At 39.6% G+C, this 16,447-nt stretch overlaps 1 protein-coding gene across 1 annotated transcript in view; it reads left to right on the top strand.

Moving 5' to 3' along the window:
• Nucleotides 1–3,047: 3,047 nt before the first annotated feature.
• The window catches only part of BNC1 (basonuclin 1), a 69,724-nt gene continuing 56,324 nt past the window's right edge, over nucleotides 3,048–16,447 (top strand). The window contains exon 1 of the mRNA XM_010717455.3: nucleotides 3,048–3,229. Within this exon, the coding sequence (XP_010715757.1) occupies nucleotides 3,221–3,229 (9 nt within the window). The 5' untranslated portion in view covers nucleotides 3,048–3,220. The remainder of the gene's footprint in view (nucleotides 3,230–16,447) is intronic.

Below are 16,447 nucleotides of genomic sequence, written 5' to 3'. Positions count from 1 at the left end.
AGTGATTACTCTTAGATGCATTTTACAATGATTTTAACTTACCAGGTTTGTTTATCAAATGCTATCAAGAGTGCTTATTATGTAGTTAAAATACAGTAATTATTACTGTGTGGCAAGGCTGACTCATTACAGTTACTACTGTACCCCAATAAGAACAAATATTTTCTTTTAATGTAGTTCTAAACAAAGTTTGGGTAAATGTCGCCTCTGTAGTCTATAATAGCATCTGAGTGGGTATGACTGAGCAAAGTTGTCAGAGCTTCAAGACAGAAAATAACTAGAGGTTGAAAGGAGACAAAAGATAATCTGATGTCTACTTGCATGCTGGGGTCTACAATGGCAATGTGTTAATGAATGAACAACAAAAAGTGAGAATAAAACGTAGTGATTTCTTGTTTTAAGAAGTTAGATTATATGCACTAATGAAGATTTAAGTTTTCTAAGTCCATGTATTTTCACTTCAAAGATGTATTTAGTCATAATTTAAATTCAAAGGGAAAGATTAAAAAAAAATGAATATTTGAGTTTCTATTTAGCATTGCATAATACAAATCTCTACATGATTGAAAAAAGTGTTCCAAATGGTACTTGATAGGGCCTCACAGATGTGTGATTCCTCATATTTCTTCCTCTGTCAAATAGAAAAATTAACCACGAGTATTAGATACCTGTTTGAAAGCCTATTGATGTAGGAATCTGTCATGTCATTCAGCTCTAACTGTTGCCCACAGAGACTTTCACAAGATAGAATGGGTGAGTTGATGGCTCTTCTTGTCACAAAAATTTGAGATGAAATCATCCATATCAGTATAATTCTTACTGAAGAAGCATGATACATGGCATAAAAGAATAACTCTCATGATATTATTGCTCCTTCTGATTGTTCTTCTTCTGTACATTCTCACTATTCATGATGGTCAGAAGTAAATGGCATAGGACAAGAATAGCTAGGAACTAATATTTCAGGAACGCAACTTACTGACAATTTTTCTTAGGAAAAAAAATCTCTCCGTCAGCTTTGTTCTCTCTGCTCAGTAGCCTACTCTGAACTCCTTTGAGCAAGGAATATTTGTCTTCTTTTCCAGCTGCCCTAGATAGGGTGCTGAAGATATGTCAATGTCCCATTCCTTGGGCATTCCCGCTCTGAGTGGTCAACAGTGAGCAATAGGAACGCAAAAGACAAGACAACTTTCCAGAAGCGTTTAAAAACACAGTTTCCAAAAATTGTCAACTCTAAACCTTCTCTGCAACTTTCTGCTAGCTAGCCTAGTTTGTGGGAGCAGATCTATCTGCCTGGCCTTCACTTTGTCTCTTATTGCTCATGCATCCTTTGAAAAGTAGAAAGAACAGACTTGGGGTTTACAACTCTGACTACACTCCAAGCTCTTTGTGAGGAGACTGTGCTTGCTAGCACACACCTCTCCACTTTAATAAATACATGTTTTGAAGTAAACAGAAGTGCACATTATATATTTGCATTCCCAAATATTTATGTTTATATCAAAGTAGCAGAAACCAGTATTCAACAAATATAAAAATGGGCAAAAACTGCAAGTAAGAATCTCAAAGATCTGGTTTTGGTTTACTTCTCAAGGAATATTTGTAGCTGGTCTCTCTATTCTAGTGGCTAGCTCTTCATTCCATGGTCTAACACAACACTGTACTGTGAAGGAAACACTAACTCACATTCCAGCCCTTTCACTAAATGGATCAAAAACCGTACACACCTATCCAAAGTATAAAACTAATCTCTTCCTAGAGCTCACTGGACTATCAGTTTCATGATGTTTATGAGACAAAACAGGAAAGACATTTCATTTGGACTAGAATAAGTTGTCCACAATATCTCTATTATTCACATGCATTTTGAAAGAACCAGTTTACTCAGAGAACATCAGGTCTTACTAAACTTTGCTATTTCAGTGACCGTGGGATAAACACTTATAAAAGATTAATATTAAGAAAATCTTTTCTGTTGTGTAATTCCCACATTTCTATCACAATACTAAATATTAATAAAGAGTAGTAGTAAATTCACTTGCAAGATTAAATCAATATGACCTTTTTCCCCCTAACTGCTTGTTTTCTGAATCTGAAACAACACATGGAATTCAAGAATTTCAGTGTGGATATATATATATATCGTTCTGATTAAAAAAATAATAATAATAATAATTCTAAACCTGATATTAGACCATACTATCTCCTCAATTTGCATGCTGTAATACACTTTAAATCACATTTTTGCCTCATTAGTAGGTTGAATATGCAAGTGTTTTCTCCTGTGATTAACTACGTGTATTTGGTGTATCTAGTCACCAGGTTCACTAAGACTCAATGATGTTGCAGAGGGCATAAAGTGATTAACGGGATCCAGTTTTACAAAGTGTGTGAGCATACGATTATATACGCCTGATGCTACACGAGGTAATATATAGTGATAGTTTTTAAGTACATGTTATTTAACAAATAATGAACTTGTAAAGGCATAACAGTGAGTAAACTGACCTAGAGCTCCTATTGTCATTGCAAAGCCACTAGTTACATTCACAAGGTGTTCTTCCCCCATGGAACCCTCACATGCAATTTGTACAGAACAGAATGAGGCTGTAATAGCCCTTTTCATGCATACAGTGATCCATACCTTGGACACAATATCTCTACACGAGCAGAAAGTATCTTAGGAAGGTGAACAGAAAGGGACAAGGGTTCTCCCTTCAGTTCCTCACCATACGAAGAGCCCTCAGAGCCGCAGAAACCTCTGAAAGAAGAGCAGAAAATGATTCATTCTCTTTTCACTCACCCAAGTTTTACACTGCTGTAAGTTCACACACTGAGGCAGGTTCTATGGGGACACACCGACTGATAGGACGAGCCATCTCTCCTCGAAGGCTCCTCACCACCTCCCTCCCATCGGCATTCTAGAAAGCGCCCCGCTCCGCTCCAAGCCGAGCCAGCGGAACCCGCGGGGACAGGCCGCTACTGGCAGCCGTTTTGGCGGAAGCGCCCGCTGCCAGGTGCGTGGGGTGGAGCGGGCCGGCACAGCGGGGGGCGACGGCCGCGCAGGGCACAACCACCTGTCACGGGCACCTGGCCTGGGGAGCAGGTGTTAAATCACAACGGACTGAACCGCACCCTTAGGGGAACACACGGGTACTGCTGCTGGCTCATATCGCCTCTGTAGTGATCCCCAAGGTGGTTATCTCGCGCCCCATCCGACATGGAGAACGTAAGTACTGCGCTGTGGGCTGAGGGGGCTTTGTGCTGTGGGAAGGGGCAGCACCATGGGGCGGGATGCGGGGCTGTGCCTTACCCAGCCGAGGGCTGCGGGGCGCCGTGCTGTGCTCTTCGGCACCTCGCCTGGCCGCTGCCGCGAAGGAGCGGGAAGCTGGGCCTGAGAGGTCGGCTCTGGTTTCTGTAACTCAAAGCATGAAAGTTTGTTTTGGTCTTGTTTTTTTTTTACTATTTATTTATTTATTTTAATATCTAGAGGATGCTACTTTTGCCCGTTAGCATTATGTGTGTAGCTGCTGGATGATTGCTACCTTGTAAAGGTGCTGATGGCAGTAAGGAGGAGCTCTGTGGTGGTAGGAAGATACTGATGGTCTGCAGTGTTGGGGGAGGATGCTGGGTGGGCCTCTGCTGTGGTATTACTGCTTCTGTTATTTAAGGCTAGAAGCTCAGATTTAGCTTTTGGTACTGAGGTTGTAATGAGTTAAGTGAAAGCTCTGTGCCATGAGTTAATGTTTCCTTTTTTTCCCCTTTACGTCCTAATGCATTTTTCTCTTGGAATCTTTCTACAACTCCTCTTGTAGCCAAATCAGCTTGTGTTACCTTCAAAAGGTGGAGCCTTGCAGGTGTGAAACAGGCTGTCTTAATTACAGGATTTCGATAGCTTCAGTTGGTCACTGCTTTGCTTTCTTTATAACTGCTTTGAAGAACAGTTCTGAATTATCAATTTGTGGTATTTTACTCTTTCAATTATGCTTCTATTAAAAAAAAAAAGTAATAATTTTAACTTTTTCTGCCCTCTCCTTTAAGTCATTGTGATTAGAAAAAATTGCAGGTATTAATTCTGGTTGGAACAACAAATGTGTGCAGGTTTTAATGCTCATGTAACAGCAGTCTGTCAGCTGTATGTGCAGATACCTAGGGACAGGAACCTATGACAGATAAATCACAAAGCACTGCTGCTCAAAGTGAGATGCCAAAGGTAGCTTTGGAAGTCTTCAAGGATGCTAATCCTTAAGTGGGAAAGCAGACTGCTCCTAAGTTTTGACCATTTATGACCACTGGTTACAAATGTGTCACCACCTTGCTAATGCAGAAATCTGTGCTTGAGGAAGCAGAAGAGAAAGTGAGGTTGCAGGCCAGATTTCTGGTTTAGGAATCATGTTTGGCTAGTCTTAATTCAGCCCCCTTCTGCGTTATGGTGCTCACTTCATTGTTTATATTGTGTCAACTAGCAGATAGTGCTCACACTATACAAACACACTGCTCACTTGCTGGGGATTTTTGGTATGTCTTTTGTCCCTTTTAAAGGAATAATTAGTTGATCATGTTATAAGACATAAAATCAAACTGTGGCATATACATGTGGGCAAAAATTTGATGTTTCTTAACTGGGGGAGTTTCAGCTTTGCAGCCTGTTATCTTTGTTTTTGTTTTTTTTTTATTGTTGTTTTGTTTTGTTTTTTCCAAACATGTACTTTAATGTTATTTTGCTGTTGAACTGAATATATAAATAAAACCTGGCAACTTGGTTCATAGAGCCGAGCTTGCTGGCCTGTAGAAGGAACTTCATGTATCAAGTCTCTACCTCAGTAGGCTTACTGGCAAGAATGAACAGGCTGTTAAATAAGCTAACGCAAGAGAGACCGGGGTTCTGTTCTCTGGGTGATTTTCAGAGCTGTTTGCTGACAGCAGTTTTCTGAGAAACCTGTATTCCTAAGTTCAGTACCATTCTGTGCGGGACCAGCTATTCCTATCCCTCCTGTATTCCTTAAGATCTGTCACTTAAGTGTGCTTTTTGTCCTGCGTTCTCTACAGGAGCAGTTTCTTAAATTTTTTTTTTTTTTTCAAATTCCTCTACGCTGTTGGAATGTTCTGAACATGATGCCTTTTGGAATGGTATCCTCTGTTCTGGTACTTGTTGTTATACTGGCCACTTCCTTCATCTACTAGAGGTATTTTGATTAAAATTCATGTTCAGTCCCTTCTTTTCTTGCAGTCCAGAGAACGTGCAATCTCAATCATTCATGAATTAACCCTTGCAGTAGCTCTGTGGTAAAGAAGCATTCATTTTCCCATACTTGGGAGAGGGAAGAAGGTGTGCTGATTGATGCAGAGGTGCATAGCAATGGCAAAGCAGGGGGAGTTCCATGTGAAGCCCCTGGTGTCTTATCATCAGTTTGCCTAAGGAGCAGAACTTGCTCCCCAGAGCCATGCTTTCCCCGCCTATTCCTCCTTCCTCAGTGGCCAGACCTTGTCTTCTGAATTTTTCATCACTTTCCTTCTTTAGTACTCCGTTGTAGAAGCATCAGATGCATAGTTAATGAAAGGAGCTGCCCTCCACAAAGGAGAAGCAAGAGTTCCAGGCCTGTTCACCTGAACTTAGTCTTTGTAGCTTGAAGTATTTTACAGGGGGAACGCTTACATCCTGAAAAACACACGTTGAACAGTAAGCAATGTGTTGCAAGATTATATCAATCATATCCATAAGGCATTGTTTTACTAGGAAGGGAGAAAATGAGAAGATTATTTTAGAATTAAGAGAAAACTAATACAAACACTTGAAGCTAAATCTCTGCCTAATAAAACCTTTAAACCTTTCTTGATTGTACAAGATTGGTATGCTGTCTCGTGTTATTTGAAAGGCTTTGTAAACTGCTCTGAAGTATCTAAATATTTCAGTTAACAAAGTTAATACCTCTGGATAGTATGATTTTATGGATGTTTTTTCAGAAGTTTGAGTCTGGCATTTGAAAAGCCTGAAAGAATAGGGTCCTGGCAATTAGAACTTATTTGTTTTCTTCTTACTTGTCAGCAAATTTTGACACTCGCAGGTGACAACACATCTAGGACTGTATTTTAGGAATTTCAAATGCATGTAGTATTTTGTGATGGGAAAAGGTTTTCATTAGAAGTTGATGCTTCTATCTTTAGCTTTAGTTTTCTTGCTGTTGTTACAAGCAGGTGTTGTACTTCTTTCCTTTGCAGAATACACTGGAAAAAATCAATACTGCACCTTTATATTGAATGCAGGTCAGTTTCTGCTGGGAATGACTGGGCCATTCCTATCTTGATTTTGTTTGTAAATAACACTTTTAAGAGTTGTTTCCAAACATTTCTGAAGTGTTTCTAAAATAATTCTAGTGCTAGGCCCTCGATAACATTTACATCTATTTCATCCTGAAAAGTTTCTTGTTATTCTGGGTATTGATTCACACAGTTGTACTTCTTTTCATCTTAGTAGGGAGAGGATTTTGCTTCAGACACTTCTGTATCTTTTTCATTTCTTTAAGTGCAGACCCACATATCGCTACATTATTACAAATGTACAGACTACTTAGCAGATGATGTCTTGTTTATTTTATTTTTTGGGGTCTATCCCATATTGCTTCATACTTCCAAAGTCAGCTCTTACAGCGTGACTGGAACCAAATGTTACTTCCTAGCTAAAAGTAATGTATGATACATGAAGTGTCAGGCAATTCGTCAGGAGTAAGGAGGAGATGGCCTTAAGGCAAACAGTTTGCTCTTTAGAATATAATGGTTACTTAACCCTTTAACTTGTATTGCACATGTATATAGAATAAACTTGGGAAAAACTTGTTCTCAGGATACTCATGTGAACCACACAAGTAGATATTAATTCTGCATCCAGAAATGTCAGCAAATTAGAAGAGTGTGCAGCCCATCAGCATCAGTATATGCGAGCAGTTTAAACTATTAAAAATTCTCAGTTATTTTCCTGTGCACACTTGTTACCTTAAGAGTTGTAATGTTGTTAGTAACGTGTTCCCGAAGTTAAAAAGACTTGTCGTGTTCGCTTTTTTTTATGATCAAAGTTCAACACTGAATATTATGTTGCTTTCCAACAGTATGCACAGAAATAATACTTTTGGTGTACTTTCTTCCACAAATGACATAGAACTGGAGTCTTTTGTTTCTAATTGTGTAAAGAAAAGCTGATAGTCAACCTGAATCTTCCCGGAAAGCAAATAAATAGTTGTGCTGGGAAGTGAAATGCTTGGATGGTGGTCAGTAGTGCTAGGCTTGCAGTGTTTTCTACAAGCATCTGGTTTTTTTGTATGAAAAAGCCGCACACCAACTGTGAGATGTGCATGCTTTGTACAGGACAGCCCTTGAATGGCCTAGATAGCTGTTTGCAAAGCCACGCAATAGATGGAGTGAGGGCTGGGGTCCCTCTTACTTTTGGAGCTGTGACCTCCTGCTTGCTGTTTGTAGTCACAGGTCCTCTTACCCACAGTGCTACATCAAGAACCTTGAACACAGTTCAAGTTTATTTATATGGACATAAAATTGGTTCTGCTTTTCTATGTGAAAGGGGTTTGCATTCATGCTGATGGGTTTTTAGCTACGGCTTTCCTACTGTTCGGTCACTGGGTACTTTTAGGAACCAGTACGTGTGCATTGCTGTATTTTTTCTTTCAAGCAGTATTTCAGGAGGCAAATTGTTTTTAACAGTGTTATTCTTTACGTGGCTTCTGTTTTCATTTGTAAGTAGCTGTTTTAGACCCTAAGTGAACAAAGTACTTAAGCACATGTGCAACTTTACACCAAGGGACTGCTCACAAACTCAGAAGTTGCATGCAAATTTATGTCCCTGGGACCAGATCAAACCCAGGGAAACAGTTGTAGAGTTTATGGTACGGCTTTTGGATTAGAAATCCTGTTGATTTAAGGCCCAAAGAGTCTGTTTGGCTGAAGGGCGATTAATGGGCATTTTGATTCCAAGGTTAAGCGGTTGTACTTGGTATGAAAAAGGGAACGCAACGAGCAGAAGTTGGAGAGCAGTTTTATTTTTTGATAAACGTACTGGATCGCAGTATGGTATGAAAGAAGGAATGTTGTGTAATGCTAACTCTTCACTTCTAATTCTCAACTTTAAGGAAATACAAGTGCTGGTGTACTACTTATCGCTGCTAGCTGCCTCTCTGTCTCTTAGTTATCCAAGCTGTATTAAGCTGGATCAAGGTATTTTCCCCTTCTTTCTAGCGCACAAATAGCAAAGGCAGCTCCCTAGCAGAGCGCAGCACAAAGCCCAGGCTTGTCCCGAAGGGGTTAAGGCTGCAGAACTGGAGACATCTGGCAGAAGCTGTGGGTGTCGGGCGTGGCAGATCCCAGGGCCGTACCAGTCTCTACAAGGGAGCTGTCATGCTGCTGATTTATCCTTCCCTAATGTCACGGGTATGGATGTTGAAACTGCGGCTAGAATGTGAAATACGAAAAACATGAAGATTATGATTTAGTGTCTGGGGAGGCTCGCTGCTGGCCTCTGTTCACAAGCTGTAAGCACTGGAGGTAGCTTGACACAGGTTACAAATCTGGTATGTAGCACGGGGGGGAAAAAAGACAGGAATATTTTGGCGTTTGGAACTTCTACATATGTTAGTGCACAAAAATGAATGGCAGCAACGATGGGATCAAAGGCTGTGCTGGTGATATATCATGTTAGAGCACATCGACACTGCTTGTAAATATTTAAATAAATGTACTTTCTGGTCCTTCATTTGCAAATAATTATAACAGAGGGATGAAGAAAGCAGCGAATTAACTTTATTTACAAAATGTTGGATAATTAATGATACTTTAACAATATTCAATGAAAGCATATTATGTTCGTTGTCTGACATCTTTTTGTACCTGAAATGTATAGAAAGTTAAATTTTAGCATAGACTACTCTTGTGTTTTTATAATACAGTTTCCTTCATCCTTTAGTTTTCTTCTGTCCTGATATGGTAAAACACCTGATAGCAACAACAGCTGGAACTAAATGAGAGCTGTGGGTTTTTGTCCAAATATCCCCATTCTCCAAATAAGTTACCTGGTAGCAAGTGGAATGAGCTGATTGTTTCTCTGATGGGGTGAATTATTTTTGCCTCTTGAAGAGATATACTTGTATTGCTTCTAGTAAGAATAAAGACACTGAATGTTGTTGGTTTTCCTGGTGTTCTTAACTGTCTCTGAGGAAAGAAATTGAGACACAACCCTCAACTTGGCAGAATTGTAATAAAAATAGCAGCGTTCACATCTATAGCATAGAATTGATTTTCCTGCTTCCCAGTCTTATAGCGAAAAGGTAAATATAATTGTTCTTTCATGACTGTAGAACTGTCAGTAGTTACTGAAGCCGTTATTGCTGAAGTTTCAATATCATATATGGTATCTAAAACTTCTTTACGTAGCATGGTGTTTATGAAGTAATATGGGTTAAGATCTATCATTTTGGACATCTTTTTATATATTTGTTTTGATGGTATTTTCAGCATTTTCAACAAAAGTCTGTATTTTCAAAGTGAATTAATTCTGTCTAAAGTCCAGCTTTCTAAAACATTGCTTGTTTCATAAATATGCTTAGAACTCAGTATTAGAGCTTATTCAAGAATAAAAATAACTTATCCACTTGCTGTGGAATTGGATTCTGCTTCATAAGTAATTCCAAGCCAAGAATTCTAGTGGTGCTGGGTACAAAGTACAGTTTTGGGCAGGAAGGACTAGGGCTGAAGTCAGGGATGCTGGCTTCTTGGTCTTTGTTAGGGGAGGTGCAGGAAGGGGACCTGAGGAACCAGCCCTGGTTTTCTTACAGTTACAGTAAAACTGACTGTGGAGCAGCAGCCGTGGAAAATCCTTATTTTGAAGCCTTACTTACTTTATTTTCTAAATATATATCAATTTTTTTAATTCAGTTCATTTAGTTTGCAGTTATTAAAACAAAAATAATAATGTGTTGGGCTTTTTTTTTTCTTTTTGAGATACTCTAAAATTTTCTAGACGCAGTAATTCACACTGCCAGCTGAGCAGTTCTCATCTCATGCACTAGGATGTGGGGTTGAAAATGCTACCCATCAGTTTATATACATGGCAGCGTGAAACTAGTATTCATAGGGATGATGTCAAATGTCTTTAGAAATTTACAATGGTTTGTGAAAGTTAGGGCAGGATTGTGTTTTGAAGCATTGCTGACATTATTGTGCTTCCTAAGATGTTCTGCATCTAGAATTATGGTGGAACTGTGCTTCAGCCTGCTGTAAAGTGGCAAAGGAGCTGCTTTTCTGATTCCTTTCTCTGCACGCCAAAGTTCTTCTTAAGTATCTCTTTGTACAAACTTTGCACTGGTGTAGGTCATATACTTGATGCAATAGAAGCTGAAGAGCAATGAAGGTTTGGGTATCAAATATGTATGACTCAGTGGATTATCTTTCTGATCATCGTTGCAGTCTGAATGTTGTTTGAATCACTTGGTCATTTGATTTCAGTTATATTTGTTGGGATCTCTGCATAATCTCATCATCCTTTTGTGTTCTCATATGGTACCATCTGAGCTCATGCACTGTAATCGTCTGGAGTAGTCTGGAGTAGTGGAATATGGAGCCAACGAGAGTTTATTAAAATAGTATCTCAGTAGTTTTCAAGTCTTGTTTAAAATCACAATTTCATAAGTATCCCACTTCAAAATTATGTAGACTCAGAATTGCCAGGATATCTGGAGAGAGCCTGAACCCGGAGAAAATGGCTCTGCATGTTAACACCAGATAAAAAGAGGAAAATAAAAGGTATATACCTTGTTACATGTGTATAAAAGAGGAAATGAGTGAACTGATGAAGTGTAAGTTCATACCACAATGTGCTACTAAATAATGTCAGCATATACAGCATCTTTTGTAAAGCATTGGTTTTTTTTACAAATATGAAATCAATGCTTCTTGGCAAGTGAATCTTTGCTCTTGGTGTCCTGCTGCTCTGCTGCATGTGTGAGAATGAGAGGTTTGAGAAGGCTTCTAGCAGCAGGGTTTTGCTGCTTTGCTACCTTCTCAGCTGTGTGTGACTAGAAATGCCTACAAATGATGTTAGATCTGATCTTGTCATGGTCAGAGGCCCTCTTACATCTCTAAAGTGTGTTTTCCCAGTAAGTGCTGGTATGGATGGTGAACACGTGGGCTGCCCTGCTTTCCTGCTTCACCTGCCTGCAAAAATGAGATCAGCTCTTCCATTTATGGATGCCTTCATTTAGGAGATATGTTGGAACAAGCCATAAGTTGTCATGGTGTGAAAGGATCATCCCTACAAGCTGCAGAAAGCTTATGGGCTTGTGGGTTGAAAGGCTTTTTTAATTATAGTAAAGGACCTAGGTTGAAGGTTGGCTTTCCAAAAATCTTGCCTCTCCCATTTCATGGAAAGGAAGTCATGAAACTGGGCCCTCGGACAGAAGCTGTGCAGTGCAGGAAAGGCATCTGTGAAAGGTTCCTCATCTGATAAAACACAGCAATGTTTAAAAGTCAATAAAAGAGCACTGATAATCTTTCTGCTTTGGCCACAGCCATTTTTCATGGACAGAGTTTTGATTTGTTCTCAGTGACAAATCAGGAGATGTGAAGTGTTGGCTAGGAATAACATTAATAGCATTCAGCCTGCAGCATGGGTCAGTGTTGGTGTTGGGTATATGGTTTTGTTTTTTGTTTTTTTAAAAAAGAGCCTGTGGTATCATAACCAATCTTCTGCTTCACCTAACCTGTTCTTTTCCTTAAGGTTAAGAACACAGGGAAAGAAAGCTGGGGGCTGGGACCCACAGTGATTGACTTATACTAATGGAAATAGGATGTCATTGGTTTCTTTCCCTTAGCATATATCAGTGTATAACCAGGGTTTTTGTTTCAGTATAAAATTTGGTGAACTGAAAGATTTGGCAGTAAGCATAACAAAAGTTGGAAAAAAAAAAAAAAAGTCTTTGTCCTCAATCTCCTAATATGTGTTGGTGTCCATATGGTCACAGAACAGTTCTGGAACGTGATATCATCAAGGCTTTGTAATCCCCCAGAATATCAATGATGATTTGATGGCATTAATGGCACATTATAGCTAAGCATCAAACTGAACTGCAAACAATACTTGCAAAAAGTCAGAGCAGCGCGTGAGGAAATGTAGCATGACTTTGAAGCTCTGTTTCAGATGGGATAAATAGTTAGAAATACCTTTTTATACCATTTCAACAGATTGCTTTTTTTCTCTACCTCACAAACAGATAATAAAGAGACCTTCATTGAGGATGAATTCATTTATTTTATGCTTCAAGAGGAGCGTTACTTGTCACTATTTTAAAAATAAAATGTGGGGAAAATTCAAATGCAAGCAGAAAAGAGATGTTCTATGGCAAGGTTATTGCATGTGTTTCTGGATTTTTTTTTTAATATAGCAAAGCAGCTTTATTTGTGCAAGAACAGGTAAATGTTATTTTGGAATGTGAGTTTGTCTTATGCAAATCCCATGCAGGGCTGCGAATGTTTTTGTTAACTTTTCGATCATTTGAGTCTTAATACATTAGTCCAGTGTAGTTTGTTCATCCTTTATAATGAGTGTTTCAATCACATGCCTAATTTGGATCATCCATTTATTATTTTTTTCATAACGATGCTAAAAACAACTTTTGTTGTTGTTTAGATTATGTCTGTGGGAAAATATACAGGCAAGTGTAGTATATAGCCTACTTCAAGTCTCAACATGATTGCTAACGTATATACAATGAAATGAGGCACCTTCAAGATTTCAATCTAGCCTGTCGTTGCCATACTACAGTAACTTCAAATCTGTAGCCCCCTCCTAGGGACAATTGCCATTAATAATCCAGATTCTGATGTGCAATTAAGCTTAGTATAATATCTTTGCTGTTCTTTTTTTAAAGGTAAGATTCAAATTCATCATAACTGAGAATTCATATATTTTCAAAGAATAACACTTCTGACTGGAGCAAAGGGTTTTGGAAACTTCTGGTGAGCCATTACATTCTTCAGCACTGTGATAAATAAGATTCAGGTTGGAAATAACTTTCTCAAACTGGAGCTATTCCTCCATTAAATCAGTGATATTAGTCCTTGGAGTAGCTTTTCAGGAGCGTGGATAAGAGGTTCACAATCTGTCTGCAAAACCACATGCATATTTTCCAATAGTGTTACACGTTAGCTTCTGTTTGGTCAAGCAGTTGCTTTCTGTATAGCTAAATCTTCTGCAGCTTAAAGCAAATGTGACATTCTTTGCCTTCTGCCCTGAATATTACATAGGAGTTCTGTCTGCTGTTAAATAGATTTCATTCTCCACCCAGATGGAGCAGTATTTCAACAAAGAGTGAAAAGATGCTCGTGTATCTCTCTCCTCACTTGCCATGCAGGCAGAGAAGAGAGACTTTAACAATTTGGCTGTAAAGGAGTTTGCAGCACTTGCATGGAGCGTGCTGCTATGAAGGTATGAAGTTATTTACTTTCAAGATGAGTTTTCTTTTAGACATGGTTTAAACATTCTGGCTAATACACAAGACGTTAAGTCTCTAAAAAAGTCATTGTACATATCATTGGAAATAGCATAAAACCTTCCCTCCATCTTAGGTTTACAGCAATAATAAGCTTTGCAGATGCTTTTCCTGGGAATTAAGGACCAGCTGGGGTAAACAGACCTCAAACTATCCTCTTAGCCAGTCATTAATCTTCAGGGAAAGCCTCTACTTTGATCATTATTGCTAAAATATGCCTGTGCAGCCTGGCCTCACATGCCAGTAAAAGCAAAACAGTGTTTTGCCAAAACATGAACATTGCTTTGTTTCCCAGGTAGCCCTGTGTCTTGGACTTGCCTTCAGAGTGTGTGAGCATGCTCGTGTGTACGTGCACACACAGACACGAAGGGATGAGTTTGCAATGTGATTTATTTGTTCTGTATTGGTACCACTGTGAGTTTTATCTCCTCACGTGGGTTCCAATCAACCTTAAGTTAGCTTGGGTTTGTCTCACAAGTAGTGTCTTGGTTCAAATACCCTTACTTCTGGAAATACAGGAAATAATCTATCCAGTAATGATGTTTTAAAGACTTGCTTTAAATTACACCAGTGGCTTCCACTGAGAAGCATCAGGAAGTGTGCAACATGTTACACTCCAGCCTGTCCTTTCCTGCTGCAAGCTGCTGAGAAGAGTGTGGTGGTGATGTACTGTGTGTTAAAAAGCTGACATTTCCTAAATATGTCTTAATACATGTTTTTTGGAAGGCACTTGTTGCTGTTCAGTGTATCTAATAAATGATTATAGATTTTTTTTAGATGTCAGATGTGTTACAGCATTTCTGCGTGAATGGCCCCAAAGCTGAAAGTACAGCCTTCTGAACTTCTGAGCTTCAGTTTTCCTGAAGCTGTACAAGTGCAGAGCTCCTCGAGACAGGAGAACAGCCCTGCTTCCTTGAGTTTGCCTGGCATGTGTTAGATAATGAATGTTGTCTGGTTGAGAACCAACCAAAAGCAGCGTGTTCTTCAGCTGTTTGCTGCTTTTTGCAAACCTGCCTATATTTTTGAGTTTCACTACATGCAGCTGTTCTCAGTGATTTTGGACTGCATTGGTGTTTCTTGAAGGAAGAAATTTCGCAACTGCATGCGTGTGAGGAGACAAAGTTATTTCTACTTGGTATTGTCTATCAAAAGTAAAGGTCTTGCATAAAGAATAGGGCCCTGTAGGGACATTAAAAAAAAAAAAGTGCAGTCAAGTTTGGAGAGTTTACAGTGAAATTGTGCTGAACAGATCCAGAAGAAGGAAGCCGTTACCCAACCTGCGTCCTTTGCCCTAAAAGAGACTTTGGGGATCTTCCCTGCTGCCTCCAGAGAGGACTGTCTTTGTTCTGTGTCCCCCAAGGGGAATCATCAAAGCAGCAAGAGAAGGAAATCATTCGTATATATTCTTGCCAACAACATTTTCCCTATTTTACTATAAATGAGCACTGTGGAGGAAGTAGAAAGAATTGGAGGGGGGGAAATCCTGCAGCTCCTTAAGCACCCTGAGCAAACTGCTGTGGAGGAGAGTGAAAGCTGTGCTTGCCTTGGAGAGTCCCACGGAGCTGCTTGCAAGCAATGGGACAGTTGGAATGAGGATGGCTCCTGACAGCAGCCCATGGGGTACAGCCACTTGCTGCACAGTGCTATCAGAGATAAAAAAAAAAAAAGTGCACTGTGTACAGTATATGTAATATGAATCCAGACTTTTTGTTTAAATCAAATATTTTAAATGGCAAGAAATCATCACTGCAGTGTGTTGCCACTGGCTTCAATGTACAGACTCCAGTTGTACTTCATTTGCTAACAAATGCAGTTATGTGATTTATTTTCCTTTTCCATTGTTGTATGAAAAGGATATTTGAGGAAACTGCAGTCTAGATAAAGTTCTGTCTTCATAGTGGAGGCTTTTGTTGTGTGGGGTTTTTTGTTTCTTTCCACAGCAACTCTCTCCCAAATTCAGTCATAAATGACCAGGCTTGGTGCACTCTATGAAGAGGCTTCTGACCCTTCTGTTTCTTAGTGTGCATTTAACCTTACAGATTTCCAGCAATCTTTTTGTCTGATGCTATTTTCCTATGAGGGAGAAGAGAAGCTGCTGCTCAGCTGTGGCAGGGATGCAGTGTTGGCCTTCTTTCTGATCAGTTCTTGGGCTATTTCTCATGCAACAGGGGAGTGCGTATTTGGCATTACCAGTTGCTGTCTTTCTCTTTTTAATTCAGCTCAGGTAGATTTTCTCCTTTTAAAAACTTGTCTACACTGTGCAGTGACACTGTGCACACCAGCATCTGTTGAATTTTTTGTGCCATAGAAACTTTGTCAGGAGGAGGTAAGCAAATTGAGGCAACCAATGTAAAGTCACTACAAAAGCTGTGTGGTTGTTTAGCCCATTCCCCTCATCCCCTTGCAGTTAGTTTGTTTCCTTTTTAGCAGACACCTCTGGGCCTGGAAAGTCACTTGAAAATTCCTATGTGTTTCCTGCACTACAGGAAAACTGCTACATGTTCCCCAGCTCCACAGAACCATTGCCAGCATTTTTCATTTGCTTCCTAGCAACTGCCAATTTGGCAAAATGAATGTGTGGGACCTAGAACACTCTAAGCTGAAAGAGATGCAGAAACAAGGGTCTGTTTGTATTGCAAGGCTATGTTTTATAGTCTCCTCAATAGCACAGAGGTGTCAGTGTCACCAGCCTGCCAACAGGAGAGATCAAGGAATAAATTTTCAGGGCAAAAGATATCCCCTCCTCTGTAAGAATAGTGTTTGCAGAAGTGGCAAAGACAGCATGAAGAAACCAGCAGTATGCAATGTGCAGCAGCATTCCTGTTTGACTAATTATCTTCAGGCATGGACGGTATGCCCACACTGTAGTCAAGAGTGTGAAAGCAAATTTAACTGGGATGGTT

The sequence above is a fragment of the Meleagris gallopavo genome, chromosome 12, assembly GCF_000146605.3.
Source record: "Meleagris gallopavo isolate NT-WF06-2002-E0010 breed Aviagen turkey brand Nicholas breeding stock chromosome 12, Turkey_5.1, whole genome shotgun sequence".
In the NCBI taxonomy this organism is placed as follows: domain Eukaryota; kingdom Metazoa; phylum Chordata; class Aves; order Galliformes; family Phasianidae; genus Meleagris; species Meleagris gallopavo.
The sequence above is the reverse complement of the archived record's forward strand: the minus strand, read 5'-3'. Positions and strand labels throughout refer to the sequence as shown.